General features: G+C 41.5%; 1 protein-coding gene across 1 annotated transcript in view; it reads left to right on the top strand.

Annotated features, from left to right (window-relative positions):
- The window catches only part of LOC114041217 (zinc finger protein OZF-like), a 43,692-nt gene that overhangs the window by 23,694 nt on the left and 1,320 nt on the right, over positions 1 to 18,678 (top strand). The window contains exons 3-7 of the mRNA XM_027859569.1: positions 3,752 to 3,871; positions 4,478 to 4,613; positions 8,617 to 8,743; positions 9,813 to 9,908; positions 18,063 to 18,678. The exon at positions 18,063 to 18,678 is cut by the window's right edge and continues 1,320 nt beyond it. Coding sequence (XP_027715370.1) covers positions 4,581 to 4,613; positions 8,617 to 8,743; positions 9,813 to 9,908; positions 18,063 to 18,678 — 872 coding nt within the window. The 5' untranslated portion in view covers positions 3,752 to 3,871; positions 4,478 to 4,580. The remainder of the gene's footprint in view (positions 1 to 3,751; positions 3,872 to 4,477; positions 4,614 to 8,616; positions 8,744 to 9,812; positions 9,909 to 18,062) is intronic.

Genomic DNA, 18,678 nt, shown 5'->3' with positions numbered 1-18,678 from the left:
AAAGGAAATAGTCTTGTGAAAATCCCGGGGGTGGTGGGGGAGGTGTCTGTCTTAGTCACTACTGGCAAGATTCTTGCCAAAGTTCTCCTTAATAGGCTGATCCTTCACCTGAGATATGGTCATCTATCTGAGAGCCAGTGTGGCTTCAGAAAGGGCCAAGGAATGGTCAATATGGTGTTTGCCACCCAACAACTCCAGGAGAAATGCCAAGAGAAGAACAGAAGTCTGTACACAACATTTGTGGATATGACCAAGGCCTTTGACACTGTCAGTTATGAAGGCTTATGTAAAATTATGTCAAAATTTGGTTTCCCAGAGAAATTCATCAGTCTTGTATGTCAGTTTCATGATAGCCTGCTTGCCTGGGTTCTGGATGGTGGTCTCATGCTTTCCCAGTCACCAGTGGGAAGCAAGGCCGTGTGCTTACTCTCATGCTTTTTAGCATGATGTTTTCAGCCATGTTGTTAAACACCTTCAATGAAGACAAACATTCATCAAGGTTAGCTGCTACACAGATGGTAAGTTCTTTAACTTGAAAAGGCGACAAGCCAAGACGAAAGTGGAGGGAGTGTTGGTGCATGAATTTCTGTTTGCAGATGATTGTGCACTCAGTGCGGCCTCTGAAGTGAGATGCAACAAAGTATGGACCAGTTATCTGCTGCTTTTGCTAATTTTGGCCTAATAGTTAACACCAGGAAAACACAGGTGCTCCATCAGCCAGCGTCACACCATCCACATGTGCAACCATTGGTTACAACAAATGGAGACGTTTTGAATACTGTAGATAAGTTCACTTACCTTGGTAGTATACTTTCTAGGGATGTACACATTGATAAAGAGGTTGATATGTGAATTGCCAGAGCTAGCTCAGTATTTGGAAGGCGCTGAAGGAAAATATAGGAGAGAAGAAGTATTAGGCTGCCTAACAAACTGAAGGTCCATAGAGCTCTTGTGTTTTCATTGTTGTATGCACGTGAAACTTGGACAGTATGCCAGCGCCATGCCAGGAAACTGAATCAGTTCCACTTGAATTATCTTAGGAAGATTCTGAAGATCACCTGGCAGGATAAAATACCAGACACCGAGGTCCTTTTGCAAAGTAAATTGTCAGGCATTCAGACTCTACTGCAGAGAGTGCAACTCTGATGGGCTAGCCACATTGTTCAAATGCCAAACCTTCACTTGCCTAAAAGACTATTTTATGGAGAACTCACATTGGGCAAGCATTCACATGGTGGTCCGAAAAAGTGATACAAGGACACTCTCCAGGTGTCTCTTAAGAACTTCAGAATTGATTGTGTGACATGGGAGACACTGGCACAGGACCGTCCAGCATGGTGTGCCCCCATCAGAGGAGGCGCTGTGCTCCATGAGCGAACCAGAATTCAGGTAGCTCAAAAGAAATGGGAGATGTGCAAATTTAGAAAATCTACCCCAAATATTCGCGTGGGCTATTTATACCCAATCTGTGGTGGAGTATTCTGAGCTTGTATTGATCTGATCAGCCGCAGTCGGACACACTGTAACTTGGCTCTAACATAGTGACATCATTTTGTTTCTCTTCGAGAATGAAGGACAGCCATATAATAGCAACTGATGATTTCACCTATGATCAATCCTGTTTTTCTTCTACTTTGTTTATGGAAATGTTTTTCCCTTCAGCGGCATTCATTAACTTCATCATACGTTTTAAAAATAAAGAATTCTTAGCTTCTTTCAAGACTCAGCTCAAAAGACACCCTTTTCTGGGAGCTTTTCTGATCCCTCGGCTGCTAGTGCCTTCCCCCATGTGATTGTTGTTGAGTCATTTCAGTCCTCTCCAACTCTCTATGCCCTCCTTTGGGGTTTTCTTGGCAAAGATACTGGAGTGGTCTGCCATTCCCTTCTCTAACTCATTTTGCAGATAAGGACTGACGCAAACAGGGTCAAGTGACTTGCCCAGGGTTACACAACCAGATTTGAACTCGGGGAGGTGAATCTTTTTGACTTTAGGCCTGGCCTTCTATCCACTGCACCAATTAGCTAGTTCTCCTCTATGAGATTACCATCTCTCTACTCTTTATGTCTCTATATGGTAGCCCTGTGGATAGAAAACTGGGTCTGCAGTAATGAAGATCTGAGTTCAAATGCTACCTCAAACCTTTACTAGGTGTGTAACTCTGGGCAACTCATCTAACCTCTGCCCCAGTTTCCTTATCTATAAGAATGGGGATAATGATAGTATTACCGCCTCTGAAGGTTGTTTTGAGGGTGTCAGTCAGTAAAGGGGCATCTAGGTGGTGCAGCAGATAGAATGGAGAGCCTGGAGTCAGGAAGGCCTAAGTTCATATGTGACCTCAGACACTCAGTAGCTGTGTTACCCAGGGCAAGTCACTTAACCCTATTTGCCTCAGTTTCCTCCTCTGTAAAATGAGCTAGAGAAGGAAATGATAAAACATTCCAGTATCTTTGCCAAGAAAACTCCGTAAGTTGGACATGACTGAAATGACTCAACTACAGTAATCAATAACATTTACTAAGGGCCCTCAGAGTACCAGGTACTTTGCTAAGCCCTGAGAATTTAAAAAAAAAAAGGGAGGGCAAAAGACAGTTCCTGCCCTCAAGAAGCTTACAACCTTTTTTTTTTTAAACCTGAATTTCTTTTCTTTTTCTTTTTTTTTTTTTGTGTGCGTGTGAGAGGCAATTGGGGTTAAGTGACTTGCCCAAGGTCACACAGCTAGTACGTGTCAAGTGTTTAGTCTGAGGCCAGATTTGAACTCAGGTCCTCCTGACTTCAGGGCTGGTGCTCTATCCTCTGCGCCACCTAGCTGCCCCAAGGAGCTTTCAATCTAATGGGGTTGATAACATGTAAACAAATATATACAAAGTAAGGAAATAAATTTAAGTTTAAAAATACAAGCTTAAGAAAAAAATGTTCCAAAATACTACAATTAGGTAAATTAGATATCTTCCCAGTCTTGGTATATCTTGAGCAAGTGGGGAAGTTGCTGGGGGAAACTTGGCTGCCTCCTTGCCTCCTCCCAGGTCCTCCTGGAGCCAAACTGTTCGGGGAGCTGTGGGAGGAAAGGAGGAAAGGAACCCAGCTGGGATGCTTTGCTAGGAGGGGGATGGTGTTCTCCCTGGGAAGCTCTTGATTAGCACTGGTTCTGCTCCCAGGGCTACCGAATCTCTTTAAAGTGGCTGGAAACGGGCACATGGATTTGACCATGCTGGGTGCTGGCCAGCTGGGCGGGGGGATGCAAGTGCCCACAACTTCTGCCTTGGTTTTCAGAGGGTAGGCAAGGTAGAGAGATTTACAGCTGTGTAGTACACAGCATAACATCCTCATGCTGCCATCTGACACAGTGGAAGGTAAGATTCCCGTTTAAAGTGTTTGCTTTAAGAATTTTATTTGCTGTACAGTATTTATGATAAGTGAATGTTGTCCAAAACAATTTTTCTTTTTAAATTGAGATGTTAGCACAAAAGTTTACACAATTCTAAGGAATTAACTAGCGAGAGAAAATGTTTTGCATGTTACCAATTTTATTTTGTGTACTGAATTTTATGGGTTATTTCAGGTTACTGGGTTAGGAAAAGTATAGATTATCATAATTAATATTTCGTTATTAAGAGTTGCATGCAGAAAAGTGTATTTTTGGCAATCTCTAGTGAAAGATCATAGTTTTGGTGGCTGCATGAGCCTAAGCTCCTATTTCCCGTAAGTTCACTGTGTCAACATTCTTGTTTTTTACTTTCTTGCTGTTTCTAGGAATGTTATCCTGTGAAAGTTGAGGACTGGCTGTAGGTCTGAGTCAGGACTCCAACCAGGACCCTACTTCTGCTGGATGCCCTTTCTATTTGGCCTCAGTCCTTCCGTTCTGACCTCTTGGTGAGTTTCTTTTTTGTTTTTGTTTTTGTTTTTTAGGCAGTTGGGGTTAATTGACTTGCCCAGGGTCACACAGTTAGTAAGTGTCAAGTGTTAGGTCTGAGGCCAAATTTGAACTCAGGTCCTCCTGACTTCAGGGCCGGTGCTCTATCCACTGAGCCACCTAGCTGCCCCCCTCTTGGTGAGTTTTTTACGAGGACACCAGAATCATGCTTCCCTTCCAAGCCTGGCTCCTGGGCTAGCTTGCAGCCTCTGCTTCTTGTTCATCACATCCCAAATATCCTGGGGCACCATCTCCTGCTTTACCAGTCGGTCACATAGCCCAACCTTCAGACCTCACCCAGAGCCTTAGTGGGAATGAGAGTTCGGATTCAGGAGCCATTGAGACTCTGACTGGTTTCCTCCATCTGGGATGTGAAACCTCTTCCTGGGTATCTGTAGAAGGATGGGTGAGGGAATTGGGACAGAAGAGAAGGAATAAGAGAGAGTAGAAAGTGGTCACCGTGTCCACGCTACTGCCCTTCTCTTCTGTTTGGACTTTCTCCCCCAAGGGCAGTGACAGGGGCTTTGGGACTCCTCAGGGGTCTCACCCTCTGTAAATCCTCGTAGGCCAGCCCCCTGCCTGGGAGTGAAGGCAGCGACGTCTCCCCCCAGATCCTTCTCCCTCCCCTGAAGAGGACCAAGAACTGGCCCAAGCACGGAGCCTGAGGGAATGGCCCCCGGACCCCTAAGACCCCCATGGCAGGTGAGTGCGGGGCAGCCCCAGTCTCCATCACCATCAGCAAAGGTGGGCATTTCCATAGATGCAGAAGATTGTCTATGAAACTGCTCATGTCTCTTACTTAATTATTGTTTCTTTAAAAAAAAATACATCTGAAATAGAAGACAGTAGAAACAACACTGCCCTGCCCTCGACTGTGTTTTGAACTGTTTCATGAGCTCTTTTTCATCTCTAGTAATAACTTCCACCCGACTTTCTGCCCTCATGATTTTGATTTTTATGTTCTCCCTCATTACAACTGACTTCATTCATTTTTCTCTGTTACATAGAAATCATTTCTTTGCTCTCTTTTTGCATTACACACACACAGACACACAGACACACAGACACACACACACACACACACACACACACCCCTCCCCCTCTGGACAGAGCAGAGCCCTGACATCTTCCCCAGCTGTTTTCCTTTGCAGTCTTGTACTCAGATCACACATGGTCCTTCTGGTCCACTTACTCTGCCTCAGTTCACACAAGTCTTCCCAGGGCTCTCTGAATCCCCCCCCCATTTGCCATTTCTTAGCTCAAGTCAGTAAACCTTTAGAAAGTGGCTCCTCTGTGCCAGGCCCTGTTCAAACCTCCTGTGGATACAAAGGAAGGAGAAATAAGCCCCTGCCTTCAAGGAGCTCACAGTCTAATGTGGGAGACAGCATTTAGGCATCTGTGTCCGTAAAAGCTAGAGACAGTGTAGGGACAGGGGAAGGATCCAGCAGTTTCAGGGACCAGGTGTGGCAATTAAAAAGGTTAGAGAGACATAGTTCCTGGGTTATTTAGTCATTTTAGGCCAGCACATTTCTTAATAAAAGCATGGTCATTTGCCCGTCTCTCTTAGACCAAAGACAGTCATGGCACTGTGCCGAGTGCGTGGCTATGCAGAAAAGCAAACATAAATTTCTCTCCTCAAGGATCTCACAGTCTAATAGGTGAGACAGCAAGCAAACAAATACGTACAGGCAGGCCATAGTCAGGATTAATAGGATATAATTAAAAGAACGAAGGCCCTGGAATTAAGAGGGGCTGGGAAAGGATTCCTGTGGGAGGCAGGTTATTGTTGTTGTTCCTTCTTTGTTCTTGAAAAGGAGATGACGTCAGCACGGTGACGTCTTGACTTGCAAGTGAATTGGATTTAAGTGAGGCAGAGCTGTCTCACTCTCCTCTAGAGGCATCTGAGTCCAGTGGCAAGGCCTATGTCAAGATGACTGGCGATGACACCAGATGAAGTGGGGGACCGTGGTCTTTTTAACCTAAGGCCCTTCCCAGGTCTCAGTTTATCTGAGGCAATGCCAGTGGGATTTTAGTTGGGACCTGAAAGAAGCCAGGAGACAGAAATGAAGAGGCAGAGAATTCCAGCCATTTAGGACAGCCAAAGAAAATGTGTGGAGCCTAGAGATGGCGTGTCTTTCTTATGGAATACCAAGGAGACCAGTATCATTGGATCTTAGAGTAGGTTCTGGATAATAAGGTACAGGAAGACTGTAAAAGCAGGTGATTTTTAGGGCATAATTGCTTGCTTTGAATACAAGAAGATTTTGTATTTGATCCTGGAGGTGATAGGAAGCCACTGGAGTTTATTGAGTGGGGGAATGACATGGTTGGACCTGAAATCTAGCGAAATCACTTTATCGGCCAAATGGAGGAAGCATTGGAGTGGGGGAAGTCTTGAGGCAGGCCAACCCAGCTGCATGCTATTGCTGTACTCTAAGGATGAGGTGATGAGGGTCTGCACCAGGTGGTTTGTTTGGAAAATGTTACAAAAGCGAAATGAATAGGTATTGGCAACAGACTGGATAAGGGGCAACGAGAGGTGGGAGTTGAGAATGACACCTGAGTTGTGAGCTTCAAGAATTGGGAGGTTGCTGTTGCCCTTAACAGTAATAGGGAGGGTAGGAGGGTGGGGGAACCTTAAGGGAACAATAGTATATTCCATTTTGGATAGGTTGAATTTAAGATATCTACTGGACATCCAGTTTGAGATGTCTGAAAGCAAGTTGTGATCAGAGGTGATTCACACTGAATAGCCTCAATTTTTAAATTAAAATAAGAGACAAGATACTCAGATGAGAGTGTTTGGGTGGTCAATAGTCAGTAAACATTTATTAAGTGTTTATGATATGCCAGGCATTATGCTGAGGACTGAGGAATCAAATACCAAAAAAGAAAAACAGTCCTTCACCTCATGGAGTTTACAGTCTCAAAGGGGAAGAGAACACATGAAAAGAAGCCCACAAGGGGGCAGGGGAGAACACACCAGACACTGGGGCATGATGGAGAAGTCAGAAGTCCCAAAATAGTGCAGCCAGGTGAGAAAAGAAATGTCTGAGCTCAGCCCTCTCCTCCAGTGGAAGTTTGGCGTTCATCGCCCCACCCTCTAATTAGGGTGGCTGGAGGTAGTGACGAGGTCAAGTACTAAAGCTGCTAAGATGTAACAGGAAGATGCCATCCCAACAATAAGCTTCCTGGAGAATGGGGGACACCACTTTCAGAGAAGTCCAAAGGTAGTGGCATCGGGTGAGAATTGAGATGTTAAAAGGAAGCTTGAAGTTCATGACTTCTCCCCATGGTGGTGAAGGATATATGTGGGAGGTTTGAGAAGGAAGAGGTTGGCAACAGCTTCTATCGTGAATGAGTTAGAGAATCAATTGGACATGAATGAGCAATCAATAAAAGTACTGCCTTCCTGTAGTGAGGGCCCATATGATGAATAGATACTGTGCAATGAAGAATTGTGGCTCAAGAGACCCTAGAGAAAAGGAAAGGTTGGTAAATTCTTGGGGATCTCCAAAACTGGGGAAAGACCCATAAATGCCTTAATTACTCAGAAGTTAAATAATTTATAAATAAAGGAAGTTAAAGGAGAAATAGGGATTTCAAAAAGTCCTAAATCAAGTGTGTTAAGGAAGTAATTAAAATAATAAAAAATGAAATGATCAAAAGATAGTTTTATCCACACGATAAAGAATTGTTCCCAAGTAATTTGTTGTTGTTCATTTGTTTTAGTCACATCTGATTCTTCATGACTCCATTTGGGGTTCTCTTTACAGAGCTACCGGAGTGGTTTCCCATTTCCTTCTCTAGTTCATTTTACAGATGAAGAAATGGAGGCATACAGTTAAATGACTGGCTTAGGGTCACACAGCTAGTCAGTGTCTGAGACCAGATTTGAACTTAGGTCTTCCTCACTCCATGCCCAGTGTTCTGTCCACTGCACTACCTCTTTCCCGATAAATAATAGGACCTCTAAATAAATCCATCATAACGCTAATGGAAATGGTGGATATGAAATGAGAGCACATCAAATAAGAAGGCATTGGCCAAACGTGTTCTACATGTAGCAAGTTGAAAAAATAGATGACCATTCTCAAGTATCAAGACATTTTCACATTTGGCCACTCTCGTGTATTTCATCCAGCAGTCTGCCTCTTAATCTGTTATCCTGACTCTTGATGTCCAGTGATCTAAAGTTTTAGGGGTATAATTAGAAAACTTACTTCTCATAAACTGGTAATGGCTTTCTCGTGAATTAGCTCAAACTCCCACCCCAAGTAATGAAATGTTACATTTTGAATAAATGAAGGAAACCTCCTTTCCCCATCATAATTACTCTCATTCTGTATAATTCAGTATGAATATTAATGAATATGTCATTAAGAAGTGAAAGCAATCATAAAGCAAAGACATGAGATATTTTATAGAGCACATATCTTCTCTGTGATTCCACAGGAAGAATCATTTCATAGTAAGATATTTGTTAACTTTTTTCCAACTGCAAATATTAAATTTTGTTTTTCAGTATTCCATTGGGCTCTTAATGACTATGGTTTTAAGTGTTGTTGTTGACAATCATAAATCATTTGATGTTTAGGAAACCCCTTCTCTGTGCTTCAGTTTCGTCCTATAAATTGATGAAGGTTGGACTGGATGAATTCTGCAGTCTCTTTCAGCTCTAAGTCTTGTGAATTTTGATGGTTAGGAGTCACTGACATTCAAGGATGTGGCTGTGGACTTCACCCAGGAGGAGTGGGGCCTCTTGGACCACTCTCGGAAAGAGCTGTATAAGGAGGTGATGCTGGAAAACTCCCAGAACCTGCTCTCCCTGGGTAAGCACAACTTCCCCTGGGAACTCTGAATCTGCCATCAAAGGAGTGTCTTCTTTCCCTCCCTCTCGTGCAGGGTTTGAGCATTTATCACTTATTAGAAAGGCGAAAGTGGTGGTCTCTCAACAGGGTCCTCCTGCTGCTTAGTTTTCCTGATAAGGTCTTTGCATTTTGTGCTAGGAAGCTGGGACTGTCCTTTGTTGCTCCTGAGGCTGTCTCTTTCCTGTTTTATGGCTACATGTTACACAGCAAACAAGGGTTACAGAATCTCAGACTTTGAACTAATCTCTCAGATTATCTGGCCGAGGCCCTGCTGGCAAAATGAATTTTTCTGCAAGATCTCAGAAAACTCATTGTGCGCCCTTTCCTTGAAGAAGGGTAGTGAAGGGAACTCCATCCTCACCAAGGCCACCCCTTCCTCCTTGGGATGGGTCTAGTCTTAGAGCTGTTCTTAACGAGCGTAAAGTTATAACTGATCACTCCTACTCCTGCTCTGTATATCTTCATTCTTCCTTCATTCTTCCCCCAAATTCTAGCACAGATGGTAGGAAAAGAAGGGGAAGGAATAAGCATTTACATAGACCTACTGTACGCTAGGCACCATGCTGAGTGCTTTGTAAATTTTATCTCATCTGATCCTCACAATACCCTGTGAATTTGGTGCTGATATTACCCCCTCTTACACTTGAGGAAACTAAGGCAACAGAAGTTAAGTGACTTGCCCAGGGGCACACAGTTACTAAGGGTCTAAAGCTAAATTTGAACTCAAGTCTTCATGACTCCAGACCCAGAACTCTCACTACTGAATTAGTATCAGGTTCCAGTTTCCAGATAATGGAAACTATGGAATGCAACCATGTTTCTATAAAGGAGGTAGACAAAGATGGAATTTTCTTGTTCCTGCCTACCTCCCCCCTACCTCCAAGCTCTAAACAATAAATATCATGTCAACCATCCTTGAGGAGTCCTGGGAGCCCTCCTGTGGTCCTTACTTTCATGTCCCCTTTCCCTAAAGAGGAGTAAAGTCTAAGTTTCACTTCATCATCTCTCCTTCCTTATTCCCCATGTCAAGGAATTCCAGTTCTTAGAGAAGATTTGATCTCACATTTTGAGGAAAGGGAAGCATCTTGGATCCTGGATCAGATTGACCTGAGGAACTCCTGTCCAGGTGAGTGAGATGAAAGCAGGTATATGAGGGCTGTTATCACCAGAAGCATCTGTGTTGTAGTGAAGGGAATGCTAGGCTTGGGGCAGGAAGACCTGACTTGGAATTCTTGTTTAGATGCTTTTGAGCAGTATGATCTTGGGAAAGTCACTGAACCTCTGAGCCTCAGTTTTTCCCCTCTGTGAAATTAGGAGTTTGGACACCATGGCCTTTCATTTCCCTTCTCCTGATAAATCTGTTTTCCTTTAAGAAGTCATTGTTTAGAATTTTGGGATGTGGAAATCTCCTGAAAGCATCCAAAAAGGATTGAGGCTGTCCCGTTAGAGAATATCTAGGAAGATATTCTTCAAGTCAACAAGCATATATTAAGTACCTCCTATGTGCCAGAAACTGTGCTAAGTGCCATAGATACAAAGAAAGGCAAGAGACAGCCCCTGTTCTCAGAGAGTTCACAGTCTAGTAGGGAAGACAACATGCAAACCATTATGGGGAGACCTGCCACATCCAGGATAAATTAGAGCTAATCAAGAGAGGAGAGGCACAAAGGTCACGGAGCACTGCAGAAGGCTTATGGTAGAGTGGGGTTTTAGCTGGGACTTCAGGGGGGCTGGGGTGGGCATTCAGGGTATGAGGGGCAGCCAAGAAAAACATCTGGAGTGAGGAGATGGAGAATCTTATATAAGGAAAAGAAGGGAGGCCTGTACCACTGACTGGATTATCACATATGAAGAGGGAGTAAGGTGAAAGAAGACTGGAAAGGAAGAGGATGAAGGACATTAGCAACCAGAGCCCCTAGAGCTTATTGAGTAGATAGTGACATGGTCAGAAGTGTCCTTTATTTAGGAAGATGGATTTGACAGCTGTGTGGAGGAGTGAGTGGACTGGAGAGAGAACTGAGGCAGGGAGACCAACAAGAAATCTCAAGAAAGCTCAGTACCACAGGTGTGAGGTTATACAGGCCCGAACCAAGAAAGTGGCAGTGTTGGGAGAGAGGGAGTGTATGGGAGAAAGGTTACAAAAGTAGTGTCAACAGAACTTTCCAAAGAATTGAATTGTGGGTTGTGAGTGTGTGGGGTGATTACCTGGGTTATGAACCTGGATGATTGACAGGGTGGTGCCCAAGATAGCAACAGTCAAAAAGGAAGATGGGAAGGTAGGTCAAAAGATAAGGAGTTTCCTTTTGAACATGGGAGGAGAACCAGGGGAGAGCAGTATCCCTAAAACCTAGAGAAGAGAGCGTCCACGAAAAGGGGGGTGATTGATGATGTCAAAAGTAGCAGAGAGATCAAGAAAGATGAGGATTGAGAAAAGGTCATTGGATTGAGCTATTTGGAGATGGTTCATAACTTCACAGAGAACTGTTTTGGTAGAACAAGGAAGTTGGGGGCCAGACTGCAGAGAGTTTCAAAGAGTGAAAGGAAGGGAGTTGGAGGCACTAGTTGTAGATGGTCATGTCTAGGTCTTTAGCAGTGAAAGGGGAGAAAGATACAATATCTAGTGGGGGTGAATGGATCAAGTGAGGCTTTTTTGAGTATCCAAGAGACCTGGTATTATTTGTGGCACTAGGGAAGGAGCCAATAGAGAGAAAGATTGAAAATTAATGGGAGGGGTAGCTAGGTGGCGCAGTGGATAGAGCACCAGCTCTGAAGTCAGGAGGACCTGAGTTCAAATCCAGCCTCAGACCAAACACTTGACACTTAATAGATGTGTGACCCTGGGCAAGTCACTTAACCCCAATTGCCTAAAAAAACAAAAAACAAATGAAAATTAATGGGAGAAAATGGGAATGAAAAATGGAATATTCTGAGGTAAAAGACCCCATCTAATAACATAATCTTATAAACATTTTTAAGCACCTACTCTGTGCCAGGCATCATGCCAAGGGCCAGGGGTATAATTAATCAAAAAATGACTGTCCCTGCCCTTAAGGAGCTTACAAAATAACGGGAGTGGGGAAAAAACACAAAAGGATGTAAGAAAGAATGGGAGAAGGAGAAGGAAAGCAGGGCATACCTGGTGTGGAGGTGTCTTGTTCTGTGCAGTTGAAACAAGGCAGAGTGGTAGATGCAGAATAGAGTGAGCCAAAGGTGCAATTACTTCTCTGTAACGGAAGGCATTGGGAGAAGTTTGGCACTCTGCCCTCCAGCCCTCCCATCAAAAGGTAGAACAGACTTAGGGATATGGGGTCAGTCAGTGCTTTATTTTGTTTTATTCTTATTTAGTATTTTATTTTTCCCCAGTTACATGTAAAAACAATTTTTAACATTCATTTTTAAAATTTGAGTTCCAAATTCTCTCACTGAGAAGGCAAGCAATTTGATATCCGTTATAGATGTGTAGTCACTTCCATAATAGTCATAATAGTCATGTTATGAAAGAAAACATAGACCAAAAAAAATCCTCAGGAAAAATAAAGTAAAAAAAGTCTGTTTCAGTCTGCATTCAGACACCCTCAGTTCTTTGTCTGGGGATGGACGGCATTTTCCGTCATATGTCCTTCAGAGTTGTCGTGCTGAGAGAAGCCAGGTCGTTCCCAGCTGATCATCCTACAGTATTGCTATTGCTTTGTATATGGTACATTACACTTTTTATCAGCTCGGAGAAGTCTTTCCTGGTTTCTTGGAGAGCATCCTGCTCATCATTTCCTATAGTATAATAGTATTCCATTATCGTTACATACCACAACTTGTTCAGCCATTCCCCAATTGATGGGCATCCCCTCGATTTCTAATTCTTTTTCCCCAGAAAAGAGCTGCTATAAATATTTTTGTATGCATAGATCCTTTTCCTTTTTGTTTTTTTAAATCTCTTTTGGGATGCAGACGTAGTAGTGGTATTTTTAAATGTCTTTTGGAATATGGACTTAGTAGTGGTATTGCTAGCCCAAAGGGCGTGCATGGTTTTATAGCCCTTGGGGCATCTTTCCAAATTGCTCTACCGAATGGTTGCATCAGTTCACAGCTCCACCAACAGTGCATTAATGTCTCCTTTTTCACACATCCCTCCAACACTGATCATTTTCCTTTTCTGTACTATTAGCCAAATAGGTATGAGGTAGTACCTCAGAAGTGTTTTAATTTGCACTTCTCTAATCAGTAGTGAGTTATTTTTTCATATGGCTATAGATTGCTTTGATTACTTCATCTGAAAAGTGACTGTATCTTTTGATCACTTCCCAAACTGACTCAGTTCTCTATATGTTTAAGAAATGAAGCCTTGATCAGAGAAACTTGCTTCAAAATTTTTCACAGTTTTAGTTATGATTGCTAACTGTATTTCCCTCCATCCTATCCCCCCCATTTATTCTGTTCTCTTTCTCCCTTCACCCAGTCCCTCCTCAATAGTGTTTTGCTTCTGACTACCCCAGTCAATGCGTTAGTTACCAGCATGATGAGGAGGTAAGAGCTTAACCTGAGAGGGTTTAAATGGGATAGATTGCGATCATTTATCCAAGTAAAAGAGTTTGCCTTGGCAAGCAGAAGAGCCATCTCTTAATGGGAGACTGGAGCGAAGGAAGAAAAGGAGAGCTTTTGGCAAATGTCTAATTTTTCAGTGAAATGTGAGGTCAGGTTCTCAGCTAAGAGAGGTAGGAGGAGAGTACACCAAAAAGAAGGATTGGGGAAGGATGAAAAGATTTGGAGAAGACCCTGTGATGAGTGGAATAGTGAGTCAGGAAGATGTTAAAGGATTACCTGCTGCAATGAGCAGTTAACAGAATTTATGTAACCTAAATTATGGAGTAGACCCTGCCAAGTTGTTTTCCTGATTTCCATTCAGCAGCGTGCGGGTAGGAAGGAAGACCATTGCCTTACTTGGAAGTAATTATCCAAGGCTGAGAGTTGCAAAAGCCATCAACCTAAGGCCCTTAGTGATCGACTCTTTGTCTCCATTTTCAGAAAAACTTTCCCTGAAAGTTAGAAAGTCCCAGGCATCCCATAGTACCAAACTGCCCAGCAACCTCGAAATCTTTGTGATCTCCCGCATTTGCTCTGGTCAGGTTCCATCCAGGTTTGAACCAGACAAAGGTAACTCCTTGGGTGATAAGATGCAAGAAATAGCCAGAAATAGGGCTGAGGCTAGAACCTGCATTTGATAATTAAGCAAGAGACCAGAGTCCAGGGAACAAGGGTTGGATCCTGGTATCATTCCTGGGATGTCGATCAGTAAACACTGATTAAACACCTACTGTGTTCCAGACCCTGTGCTAAGCTCTGAGGATACAAATAAAGTCAAAAGATTGGCCCTGCTGTCGAGGAGCTCACAGCCTGGCATACAAACAGAGGTGGTTTGAGAAGAAACAATTGATCAGGAACCTCACTCTTAGCTGATCTAAGCAAAGGAGGGTGTTTTGTTATGGAAATATATATAATAGGGAAATAAGTGAATAGAAGATGAGAGGATAAGAGCAGTTTAGGGAGAGCAGAGTGGTGAGGAAATAATTAAAATCAAAATACTAATGATAAAAGGTAACATTTATGTAGATGCTACTATGTGTCAAGTGATTTACAAATGTCTCATTGATCCTTACAACAACCCTGGAAAGTTGGTGTCATTATTATCCCCTTTTTACATATCAGGAAATTGAGGCAAGCAGAGGTACTGTGACTTGCCCAGTGTCACACAGGTAACAAGTGTTGGAATATGCATTTGAACTCAGATCTGCTTGACTCCAGGCCTAGTGCTCTATCCACTATGGCATCCAGCTGCCTCCAGATGGAAAATGTTTCCACCATAGAAGATGCTTTATTTAGGGGAGATTAAAAGAAAGGAGACTTTTAGGTAGTGTTACAGCCAGTCATCTAGGATTATAATGGATGGATGAAAAGGTGGGGTAAGGAGTGAGGATCATGCCATTTCTGTTCTAAATATCTAGTGTTGATCCCACTCCTTTTCCTCATCTGTTTTTTTGTTTTTAAAGATTGAGGCAGGGAAAAGAGGATAAGAGCATATTATGGAAAAAACTTAAAATTGGGGCAGCTAGGTGGCACAGTGGATAGAGCACCGGCCCTGAAGTCAGACCGAACACTTGACACTTACTAGCTGTGTGACCCTGGGTAAGTCACTTAACCCTAATTGCCTACAAAAACAAAACAAAACAAAAAACAAACAAACTTAAAATTGTCCTAAGTGTGCATGGGATGAATTCATCCATAATAATGGAGGAGAGTAGCAGAAAGCATTAGGAAGCAGAATCCTATTACATGTTGTGTAGAAACAAACTTGAAACAAGGATTCGCCCAGCATTAAAATGAAGGGATTTCATTGTGTAACACAGTTTGGAATTCTGCCCCCACACTCATTCACCTGGATGTCCTTTGACCCATAACCACTAATAAACCTGTCAACTAAAGGATTTAAAGACATGACACAAATTGTAGCTGCTTTTTTTTTATTGTTGCAAAGAACTGGAAACAAAGATGGTACCCATATATTAGTAAATGACTGAATAAATGCTGGTCTGACAATATAATGGAAGATTGTCGAGCCTTAAGAAATTATAAAAGGCACAGTTTCGGAGAAAACTGGGAAGAATTATCTGAACAAATATAGAGATAAGTGAACAGAACCAGTAGAATAGTTTATATTGTAGCGACATCGATAAGTGCAATGAATACCCAACTTCAAAGCAGTGGCTCCCAAAATCTTTTGTTCTTAGAACCTCGTTCACCAGTAACAAGAGGTGTGTTGTGAAACTCCCCAGGCATTTAAACTGCTCCACATAATTCATATTAGTTTTGCACTTAATTCCTACAATAATGACCGGGAAAACTTTTGCACCTCAGTGCTCCAAATCTATGCTTTCATTACAGTGTATTATTATAAAATGTAAAATCTTATTCTGCTTAAATGAAAACAAAGTACAAATGATAATATTGTAAGAATAAATAGTTAAAAATTTAATATAGGGCTTTCTATAAGAATTTTTTAGAAATACAGTAAGACTTCTTGCTTATTACCTGTAAGACATCAAGTTAAATTTCTTTATTTTACAGATTTTGTTGAATATGAATAGCATTTTTCATCATATAAGTTACAACTTGGAAGTTGTTAAACGTAATGAAATTCATTTCATAGTCGAACTTTTTTCCCTGAACAAAAATTTGCGTTGTTTCAACAGCTGCCAAACCCAGTCTTCAATGTGGTTCTGCTTCTAGTCTAATAAGAAAAACAACAACAAAAGTTATTTTATCTCAGACATTACCTCATTAATCCTCAAAATGCTGTGAGGTATATGATGATATTATTATCCCCGTTGTATAAGTGAGGAAACAGAGGCAAGAAGAGGCTAAGTGACTTGCCCAAGGTCACAGAGCTAATAAGTGTTTGAGGTGGGGTTTGAACTCAGGTCTTCTTGACTGCTAGGCCCAGTTCTCTGTTCCATTTGAATTTTGGTTTGTAACCAGAATACAGTGAAAATGTTCTCTTACACATAGATGACATGGAAAATGGCAAGAGAATTTTATAGGCTTTCTTGCTGAGGGATGGAAATTCATTTTTTATTTTTAGCCCACAAACCAGTCACCAAAATGAATCAGTAGTTAATATATAAGATTTATTTTTTTATTTGCAATGACAAGAAGTGTATTAAATGATAAATTCCCTTGAAATTCATTTTCCTGTTTTGCTTCTTTTTTTAAACAATGCTTTTATATAAAACAATGTTTTTAAGGAAAGTACTCTTTCGACATAAGTTTCTTCTTTCTACCATTGGTACGTTGGCTACACTCTCACTGAAACTCTGCCAGATGACTGACCTGTGTTGCCAGCCCCTTCCTTTGAGAATCTGCAGTGGAAGAAAATAAGTTCGAATTTTAAAAATAGCCTTCACTCTACAATGAGAGACAATATGGGGTTTTTATGTAGAATGGTTCTGATGGTCTTTGATGGTTTCAAGATGTTTTATAATGCCCATGCCTAGTGAGCATGTTTTTCAAAGACGCTACCCTCTGCACTGCAAGAACACAAACATTTGTACCTTCCTGATTGATGATTACAACACGGATGAGATACAATTACAGGGTGACTCTGGAATGAGGGAGCTACTCTGGTGCATTATACTATAGATACTGAGTGAGGGTACGTGCGTACATGTGATCATCTGATAGGCGTTGATTTGTGCTTGAATGTCAGACTTTCCTGGCAGTTTAGAAACTATTTGATGACAGTTTGAGAAGCAGAATATGTTTTACTTAGTCAAAAGGAATCAAAGTTTGATGTAATCACTGTGTAAACACCAAAATCATTGATTGTATGCCTAGTCATGACTATTTGGAATCCCTGCATAAAGAAACCTTTTATATTTCAAACATGCACATAATTATTGAACCAGAGGAAAAATATATTTGTAACAGAATTGGGCTATTACTTACTGCTTAAGGTGCCACTAAAGAATTTTTAGCTCAGCTCTCTTAGACCATAATCATTAATCCCCAATGTGTTCATGAACCATTAATTAGATTAAAAAGGATCACCAGAGACATTACATTATGCTCAAAGATATTGTAGATAATGAAGTAATATCAGTTTTAAGTATATGTGCAACGAATGGCATAATATCTATGGATCTGAATAGAATATAGGAAAAGTTGAATACAACACTGAAAATTAATGACAGGTGAAAAATGTAAACCCATTTCTTAGCTTAACATGAAATTTACAAAGGATGAGAAAATGATAATGCATTAAAGCTGGTCAATATGGAAAAACAGAAAGCTTTCCTGAATATAACAGAATAAAAAGAATAATCAGCAAAAGGCATTTCAGTAAAAGATTGCAAGTGAAGTGGAGTAAGGCAATCTAGTGCTACGGATTGAGCATGGTCAGTCCTAGGATTTGAGTTCTAGCCTCACCTAGGCATGTTGGTCATGTCAGTTGGCTGTTCTGAGCTCATGGCTTCAGTTGTAAAAGGTAATGAGAATCCCATCCTGCTTGTGTCAGTCTGTTGTGAGGATCCAATGTTATTGTTTGTGAAGTTCTTTGTAAATTAAATCATCCTGTAGATGTGAGCTAATAACATTTTCAATTAATGGATTCTTCCCATTAAATTTGAAAACTCTTTTTAACTGGGGGATAGAATATGTCAGTTTACTTTCTTTCAATGGAGAGAAGAAGATTTATTTATATCCGTGTGTCTATAAATGTTTTTGTTTCCTTTAGATGCACAGACAAGGTCTGAAGTGAATGAGCCTACCACAAAGCTAAGCATTTCTGTGGAAGAATCTCACCAGCAAAGATACCTGAGTGATAGTCCCTGTGACTTGAATTTGAGAGAAATCTGTAACTTGGATATCAAGATAGAAAAAAATCTAAATAATCACTGTGAATCTGATAAAGATAGAAAAGGTTTCAGACAATATTCAGTCCTAATTCAATGTAAGAAAATGACCTCAGGAAATGAGTGTTTTCAGTATGGTGAAGATAGGGAATGCTTTGCTGAAAAGGTCGGACATATGCAGTCTTCTGAGAAGCCTCCCGAAATGCAGATGTATCAAGGTAATCAGCAGGAAATTGCCTTCAGCTTGAGTTCAGACATCATTACACATCAGAAAAGTTATACTGGAAAAATGGTTTATATATTTAATGAAGATGGAAAGACCTTCAGCCAAAACTCAAAGCTCATTGGCCAACATAAAATTCATACTGCAGGGAAACCTTATGAATGTAATCAGTGTGGAAAGGCTTTCACAAATAGGTCCAGTCTTGCTATACATGAGAGAATCCACACTGGAGAGAAACCTTATGAATGTACTCAATGTGGAAAGACTTTCAGAAC

Source organism: Vombatus ursinus, unplaced genomic scaffold (assembly GCF_900497805.2).
Source record: "Vombatus ursinus unplaced genomic scaffold, bare-nosed wombat genome assembly UNPS02014170.1, whole genome shotgun sequence".
Lineage (NCBI taxonomy): Eukaryota > Metazoa > Chordata > Mammalia > Diprotodontia > Vombatidae > Vombatus > Vombatus ursinus.
The sequence above is the reverse complement of the archived record's forward strand: the minus strand, read 5'-3'. Positions and strand labels throughout refer to the sequence as shown.